Source organism: Malania oleifera, chromosome 3, assembly GCF_029873635.1.
Source record: "Malania oleifera isolate guangnan ecotype guangnan chromosome 3, ASM2987363v1, whole genome shotgun sequence".
Classification (NCBI taxonomy): Eukaryota; Viridiplantae; Streptophyta; class Magnoliopsida; order Santalales; family Ximeniaceae; genus Malania; species Malania oleifera.
In genome coordinates this window covers 19,278,719-19,287,471 of record NC_080419.1, presented here as the reverse complement: position 1 = coordinate 19,287,471, position 8,753 = coordinate 19,278,719, and the positions used below count along the sequence as shown (strand labels likewise).

The following is an 8,753-nucleotide window of genomic DNA, read 5'->3' as shown; positions in this document are numbered from 1 at the left end:
TTTTATCTCGTCTCCACAATCTACAAGCATATCTTTTTTCGAAATATCAAGGAAAAAAAAAATTAAGAGCTTTACATTTTTTAATGTGCAATTATTGACAAAATAAAAACTAAAACTACACTAAATTTCTTATAAGAATTAAAATTTAAAATCAAAATCTATGCTTCCAAACATTGAGAACTTATAGATATTCTTGAATTTAAATTTATATATATTTAGACAAAAATTATTATTTTTGGTGACTTTAAAAATTTTAAATTATATTTAATGATTCCATCGTCTAATCATTGAATATTAAATTAAATATTTATTAAGTATTTTTAAACCATTCAATTTCATACGGTTCACAATTTTGAGGGAGTTGAAACTTCGATTCAATTTCTGATTTGAGGTTTAGGGTTATGCCCACTCCTTCAAACCTGTTCTTCCAAACGCAAAATAAAAGCATTAAAATATGAGTAGAGGTCAAAGGAAGCAGCTGGAAGGCCTTTCAAATCTTCCAACCCGGGGTGCCGCCAATTTTTATATACACAGCGGGAACAGGGGATGGGGGTGATGATCATGCCAACCAGGAGGATTCATACTAAAACAGTGTCATCATGGATGTATCCTAGTCAGATCCACGTTTTTGCTCCTATAATTTAATCTTGGATTTCTCATTTCTGGTCTGCCTCCCATGCCCTCCCCTGTTTTCAGAAAATTCATGGGCTGGTCGTAGTACGTGTTGTGGGAGCTGTAGGAATCACACGTCAGTGACAGCTCCATTTCACATGCACAATCGCAATGCCACTCCCCCTCTCCCGTTACCTCTCAGATAACTTTCACAATTACTCTGTTTTTCTTGCCAAACAGTGTCCCCACAAATATCAGCTCCATTGCTATATATACCTCAGAAAACCCACCTTCTCTTCACACAACTTACATACACTTTTTCTTTCCCCCCCTCCCCCTCTCTTTGACTCTTTCTCTCTCTCTGATATGACGATAATGTTGCAAAATAAAGACATTGAATATGGGGAAAATGATAAAGGGTTTGGGTCTTTGAATGAGCCCTTCATCCCTGCAGGGAAGGCTCTGCCTGAGGAAGAGCAAGGTGAAACTGGCAATAGTGGATCCATTGGAATGGTCGTTCTTTGCACTTTTGTCGCAGTTTGTGGCTCTTTCGAATTTGGGTCTTGTGTAAGTGAATCTAAATTTGCAGTGCATGACTTGTTTGTGGCTTATTGGCTAAATTGGCAATATGGGTACTTTTGTTTTTTGTTCTGCCTCAGCTGCATGTCTGACGGACTCCACTATATGTTTTGCAAAACATGTTTTTCAGAAACACTTTTCCATTTTTTTCTGCTAGTTAGCTAGCTTGTCAACTACTGGATCCGGCAAAGTCTCAAGTGATCATTTTTGTGTGTGTTCATTGAAGCACCAGCTGTTGGTTGGTTGAGTTTGAGTAAATTTCTTGCAGGTGGGCTATTCAGCACCCACTCAGTCTGCCATCAGGAATGATCTTCAGCTCTCTCTACCTGAGGTTGGCCATTTACAATCTACCTATTCTTTAATCTGTATATATACCAGTTTGGCTCACAGCTTACAACCTGCCCTGTCCCAGAGTTCTTACTCTTCTCACCGAATCGAGCAGAAAGCAAACTCAGAACGTAATACAATACAAACCCTCCCTTTAATATCTCTTGACAAATGATTTGCTCTGTTGTGCAGTACTCCATGTTTGGCTCCATACTAACAATTGGTGCAATGATTGGTGCCATTACCAGCGGTCGAATTGCCGACTTCATCGGTCGAAAAGGGGTAAAAGAGAAATGAGAAACCTTTTTAACAAGCATAGGGTCCTCTGCATACTCCCAAAGACTGATCTTTCTTCTTGCCTCTGTTCATGAATGCAGGCTATGAGATTGTCAGCTGCTTTCTGTATCACAGGGTGGCTTGCAGTCTACTTCTCTATGGTATATTTACTTGTTATGCTTAACTTTTAAAATTTATTGAGTGATGGAAGTCATTTAGTTTTCCTCTGTATGATCCTCTGCTGCAGGGATCTCTACCGCTCGACATTGGGAGGTTCTTCACAGGCTATGGCATTGGAGTTTTCTCTTATGTGGTACTCACCAGTGAACATATTGCTTTCTCCTTCACCAACCCAGTTCATGATTTGGATCAAAGTTTATGAGCATGCGCATCTGCTAACAGTAGCCTTTTTTTAATCTTAACAAATTAGTCAACTGGATGAACAGGTCCCAGTATTCATTGCGGAAATAGCTCCAAAGAACCTTCGCGGAGGGCTCACTACAGTTAATCAGGTGGGCTAATCATAAATTTATCTCTTTTCTTTTCTTTCCCCTACTGTAATTTTCTCTCGTTTAGTAGAACATAGATGATCATTTACCGTGCAGTCTCATTTCGCTCACTCTGTGTGCTCTGCAGCTCATGATTGTATCTGGTTCTTCAGTTGCGTTCTTAACCGGAACCGTCGTGACATGGAGAACTCTGGCTCTGACTGGTAAATTACAATCCATCTCATGAGAAACTAACCTAACAAAACTAAGAAATAAATCTCAGTGGAAGGAACTAATTGACTGATTTACTTGAAGGACTTATTCCATGCGTTGTCCAGCTCGTGGGTCTATGCTTCATTCCCGAGTCCCCCAGATGGTTGGTGAGCGCTTCAATATAGACTGAGCTTTCCCATTTTCTCTTCCCCAAATTCAAAGAGAAAAAATTCATGAAATGGGACCAACTGAATGGTGTTTGCAGGCAAAGGTCGGCCGTGAAAAAGAATTCGAAATTTCATTGCAAAGGCTTCGCGGCAAAGACACTGATGTTTCGCAGGAGGCTGCTGAAATCCAGGTAGCTCTCTTAAGCTATAAGCACACAGTAATCGCTACTGGGATAAGATTGATTGTGCATGGCAAACTGACTGTTCCCCTGTTTCCCCTGTTTCTTTTACAGAGCTACATTGAAACCCTTCAAAGCCTTCCAAAGGCTAAGCTCCTGGATTTGTTTCAAAGCAGATATATTCGTCCCCTACTAGTAAGCAACATTCTTACATTAATCGTTATCACTTCGTGTATTGGAAAATTGTTATCTGCCATAGATTAAGTATTCCCTTCATCAAACCTTATGAGTTCTCTTCATAATAATCTCTAGATTGGCATTGGAATAATGGTATCTCAACAATTTGGAGGGATAAATGGAATCGGTTTCTACGTAAGCGAAACATTTGTAATGGCAGGTAATTTTCGGATACTCCATTTACCTCATTTCCTAATTTCAAGTGCTTGAGCTGCAAGAATTCCATGCTGAAGCTCTTTTGCTAATTCATTATACATGTGAAAATGTTGCAGGACTTTCTTCAGCCAATATTGGAACAATAGCTTATGGCTGCATTCAGGTTTTCTTCAGTGTCCCTCATTGTTCTTTCTTGAAGATCAACCGAGTATAAAATCATTCTATCTTACTAAAACCTGTTTGAAAATCATTCACAGGTTCCAATCACTGTAATGGGTGCAATGCTAATGGATAAATCCGGCAGAAGACCACTTCTACTGGTAATTAGCTACCCCCAATCCACTTATTCGCACGCGCGCACACGGCAAATACGAGAAATGCAAAAAATCAAAAGACAGAAGAAAACCACTGCACATTTTCCATTATTATCAAACGAAAACTGCTTTAGGTTTCAACCATAGGCTATAATATGTATATATAATCCACATGAAAACCCCAAAAAAATACTTTCATATGATAATATAATTACATTGCCCCATGGCTCAAACTTATAGTACCCTACTGCGTGGGCTTTCCCCCCACCCGCACCCCTTTGTTGCATCGCTACTGGGCTTGGTTTAAGTAGAAAGGGAGGTTTTGCGCATGGAGGGCTCAATCGTCAAGTGAATAACCTCTATGAATATGAGTCATAACTCAATAGTTTAAATCTTAAACATGCTCTAAACCTAATGAATATGGATTTGAATTTTTCGAAGGTGTCGTCCACCGGGATATTTCTGGGGTGCTTCCTAACTGGAACTTCTTTCCTTCTTCAGGTAAATAATCATCATAAGCATAATCAATTTTATTACTATTTCTTATTTCACTTTCTCTTCTTACTGCGGATATCTAATTTGTTTTATGGTTGTTTGTGAATCAGAGTAAGGGGTTGTTTGTTGAATGGATACCATTTTTAGCTGTTGCTGGGGTGCTGGTAAGTTAAAGCCATTACCCTAAACAGTGCGGCATTCAAGCATTCTAAGCTTTCTTTTACACTTTCTGCAAATTAAACTGACCCCAGTTTTCTGTAATGCGTTCAGCTGTACATATCCTCCTTCTCTATAGGAATGGGCGCTGTCCCATGGGTGATCATGTCTGAGGTATACCAAACTGCATACTCTTCATTTCCATTGTCTTCTCTTCATGTGCTACCCTTCATATCTGAAAAACAGTCATGGCCGGGTTTTCTCTCCTTGCAGGGAGATGATCGGACCAAAAAAAACACTTGCACTAAAATTTTCCAGTTGAGCACAAACAGCTTGTAAAATTGCTAAAATGCTGGTTAAAATATTCAGATTATATGACAATGGATGGACTCATTGTTTTAATAGATTAGTTGAGTGTCAAAAAAACCTTACCGTCAAAAAAAAAAAAAAAGAAACGCAAAATACAAACCCACTTTCACTTATTTAACCTTTTTTTGTTCTTTTTTCGATGGCAGATCTTCCCAATAAATGTGAAGGGGGTTGCTGGGAGCTTGGTGGTGCTGGTGAACTGGTTGGGTGCTTGGTTAGTCTCCTACACTTTCAATTTTCTCATGAGCTGGAGCTCCTCAGGTTAGAAAACGTTTTCCCGGAAAACATTTGCATGGGTTGATATGATTTTCTGCATTCTTATTTTTATTTGTGATTCTGATTTGGACGTTTGTGTGATTAAAATATTGTGCAGGTACTTTCTATGTATATGCGGGATTTTCTGTGCTTACAATTCTGTTCGTGGCAAAGGTAGTGCCAGAGACCAAAGGAAAAACCCTAGAGGAAATTCAGGCATGCATCAATGCTGAGAGAGTGGAGGAGAACCATAAAGCTGGGAATCTATGAAATTACATAGTGGGAATTATTGTTTTTGGATATCAACTGTTATGATTGGTGATGCATCATCTTCTCATTCGTTTAATCCCAAGGTTGAATTAATATGGGAAGGCCAGGGGATCGATCCACACAACACAAATTGTGTTGCTTGATGAAATCTTGTTGTAAAGTTCCACCGGGGCAATGGCAAATCAAATCCTGCAATGGATATATATACAGGCCCAAGTTCAAGTTCAAGAGAGAGAGAGAGAGAGATATTCATTATGTGCATGAAGTAGAAATATTTATTTGAATGAAAGTTATTTTTACTAGATTTCCAAATTTCAGTAGCCTTCTTCTTTCTTTTCACGGCCAGAAGTTCGTTATGTGAAAATAAACAAACAACAAAACCAAACTTTTAAGTCTCGTTAGGAGGGATGAGTTATATGAATCATTTTCCACCAATTTATGCGATTATGATCATTTCTTTGGTCAGATTCAAGACTATTAAATCCTTATTCACTATCTCCTTTCAAGTTATTTTCGGTATGTGAAAATAGAATCAAATTTGTTACTTGATTCACAATGCCCTCCATTCTAATTTTCATTCCATGATTTTTCTGATCTTATTCCATTTCACAAACCAACATGATTTCATCTTGTGTACAAAAATAATAATTAAAACTATCTAATTTACTTAAAATACATACACCTAAATCATCTGATGAAATCATATGGATTTCAGTGCATACATATGGTGTATATAATATTTTCTTGCAAACCAAAATAATAAAGAGAGTTTTCGCATGCGTTTTGGTGACCATATTTCATTTCTTAAAATTTCTCAACATAAATACTTTTTTGAAGAGTAAAATTATAGTTTTTTTATAAAATATAATAAATAAATTATAACTAGTTTGAATAAACGCATAATTTATGTCCTAACTAGTTGATAATTAATTCATATTTATAATTCTCTTTATTATCCATTTTCTAAGATATATACTTTAAAAAAGTTAAAACCCATAAATTTCGATTAAAAATTTTACTCAACCATATTGTCCCACAATTTACAATAGTTAACAGAGTCAAAAAATAAACAAAAATAAAGAGTTTAATTTAATTTAAATTTTCTAGTGTATCTAATATTTTCTATCTTACTATGAATTAAAATATTTGTAAATATTTCGTTCAATATTTTTGTTATTTATTAATTTTTTGATTCTTCCAATTATGAAAATTTTGTTCTGAACACAAAAAATTATAAAAATCTCATTGAATAAATAGGAGAACCACATACCCAGATATTTCTCAAATTGCAACGCGTATATCCTTACTTTTTCAACAATGTGGGGCCCAAGATATTTGCCTCCTCCATTATTGGCAAATAAATTGACCATAAATCACGCCAAGCCGCAAAGTGGAAAGGTTGGTATAAATAATGCAAGGGCACAAGCCGCCATTATATATATTGAAATGTCTTTTCTGTCTCTCTTTTTTTTTTTTTTTTTTTCTTTTTTAATTTTAAATTTTTTTTATAAAAAAGATCATCAAAAAAGAAGTTGGAAAAGAAGGTCATAGAAAATTAATTTAGTTTTATTTCTGAGAGATCGATTGCAGAAACTATATATCTTCTAAGAAGATTAATGAAAAAGTTTAGGAAAAGTAAGAGCAATTTGCATTTGATATTTATTGACTTAGAAAAAGAGTATAATAGAATACTTAGGGAATACTAGTGTCATTAAGGATATATACGATGAAGTAATGACTAGTGTAAAAACTATAAGTGGAAAGACTAGAGAATTTTCGATCACAATAGGTGTACATCAAAGATCTACTTTGACATCTTATATTTTTACTTTAGTGATGGATCAATTGACTAGGAGTATCCAAAATGAGGTTCCATAGTGTTGTTATTTGTAGATGATATTGCATGTATTGATTAATGAAACTAGGGGTGGAGTAAAGACTAATTTGGAATTATGGAGATGAGCTTTAGAATCTGGAGTTTTTAAGATAAATAGAAATAAAACAGAATATATGAAATGTAATTTCAATAATAGAAGGAAGAATATTGGAGATAAAGTTAAATTTGATGATGAAGAAATAAATAACACTAGTAGATTTCGATACTTAAGATCTATTATGCAAATTGAAAGAGAAATTGAAGAGGATGTAATGCATAGAGTTAAAGTAGGTTGGGTAAATGGAGAAGTGCTTTAAATGTGTTTTGTGATCATAAAATACCCTTAAAATTAAAAGGAAAGTTTTATTAGATGGTTATAAGACCAGTTATGTTATATGGATTTGAATGCTGGGTGGCTAAGAAATTATAAAAAATGTTGGATGCTTTCATTGATGTAAAGATGTCCTATATATAGGACTTATACAAGATATATTTATCACACATTCAAAAGTATTTAAATGCTAAATCAAAGAGATCTTAGGTTATCAAATACAAACAACTATTCAAGTAATATAGTTGAAGAATCCCAAATCGCCGCATACAATTAGATAGTAGCAAATCTTCAACTGTTAGGATTCTTGGCAATTCAGCAATAGGCATAACCATCGACGGTTTCAGCAAACCATTGACGGTTTGCTCACAACAAACATTTTGTCTTAATCCGTTGAAGCAACCGTTGAGGGGTTTATTGAAACCGTTGATGGTTTACTAGAAAACGACACAATTTCCTTAATACGCCCCTTCAAGATAGGTGTGCCTTTAGTTAAGCCAATCTTGGAGCATAAAGAGCGAAATTTGTGATGGGATAGAGCCTTAGTTAAGAGGTCTACAAGTTGATCGTGAGTGCTAACATGAGAGACTTGCATGTTGACTTTTTGAATCTGATCCTTGTTTTGATGCTGACAAAGTACAAGTGTCTTATTTGTGCGTTGAGTGCTTGTACAGGTTTTTAATTTGGCATGCACATAAAACAAAGGGAAATGGAAACTAGAAGCACTTAAAGAGCACATGCTACTGGTGCATTCCATGAAGACAAAAGAGTAAAGAGGAAAATAAGACATATATATATATATATATATATATATATATATTTGGTTTGTAATAATGCATTGCATGCATGATGTAGATAGAAGCTAAGTGGTGACCGTAGATAGACCCTAGGACCAACATTTTTCATGGAAAAAACCTTTTCTTAATAACGAATTGGTTATGGTCAAAAGTTAGGACCAAAATGAACTTTACAAAGACTTAACGTTGGGTTTTTAGGCTTAATTAAAACCCTCGGTCGACCAAACCATTCCAGCTCAAATCTCTTCAGTTGACCGAACAGAGAAGTTGACCAAAGTCAAAGCCTCGGTCGACCGACCTAGTTTGAACTCACCTTCCACGGTCGATCGAACTATAAATTTGACTTTTCTACCTTTTTTTCGGGTGACCGAACTTCACATTTTAAAATGGGTCAGCCGACCGAACCTGTTAGCTCGGCTAACCGACCTTTACTCATGGTCGACCGAACCTACGAAGGTTCGTAATAAGCCCTGGCTCAACCAATCTTCCTTGTCTTTGGTCAACCGAACCCACAAGTATTTTCGAATTCTCTAAGTCAGTTCAGTCGACGAGCCCTTTAAGACAGCCGACTGAACCTCTCGGGTCTAGCCATTTTTCAATGCTTAAACATGCTTAAAAATTAATTAAATAATTTTAAAAATGACCAGCGTGTCTCC

General features: G+C 36.0%; 1 protein-coding gene across 1 annotated transcript; it reads left to right on the top strand.

Moving 5' to 3' along the window:
• The first annotated feature begins 894 nt into the window (after positions 1–894).
• Positions 895–5,405, top strand: LOC131152065 (sugar transporter ERD6-like 16). Its single transcript, XM_058103671.1, has 18 exons — positions 895–1,179; positions 1,460–1,522; positions 1,711–1,800; positions 1,896–1,955; positions 2,042–2,107; positions 2,241–2,306; positions 2,431–2,506; positions 2,598–2,662; positions 2,761–2,853; positions 2,956–3,036; positions 3,154–3,238; positions 3,351–3,397; positions 3,492–3,554; positions 3,990–4,049; positions 4,154–4,207; positions 4,314–4,373; positions 4,715–4,829; positions 4,942–5,405. Exons 1-18 carry the CDS (start codon positions 979–981, stop codon positions 5,091–5,093), a joined length of 1,497 nt encoding a protein of 498 aa, XP_057959654.1. The 5' UTR covers positions 895–978; the 3' UTR covers positions 5,094–5,405.
• Positions 5,406–8,753: the final 3,348 nt, after the last annotated feature.

Excerpts from the sequence above, each read along its gene's own strand:
- LOC131152065 (XM_058103671.1), top strand. The coding sequence starts at position 979 with ATGACGATAATGTTGCAAAATAAAGACATTGAATATGGGGAAAATGAT. Across the intron at positions 2,108-2,240 it reads TTGGAGTTTTCTCTTATGTG|GTCCCAGTATTCATTGCGGA; the intron begins GTACTCACCAGT and ends CTGGATGAACAG. Across the intron at positions 2,854-2,955 it reads AGGAGGCTGCTGAAATCCAG|AGCTACATTGAAACCCTTCA; the intron begins GTAGCTCTCTTA and ends TTTCTTTTACAG.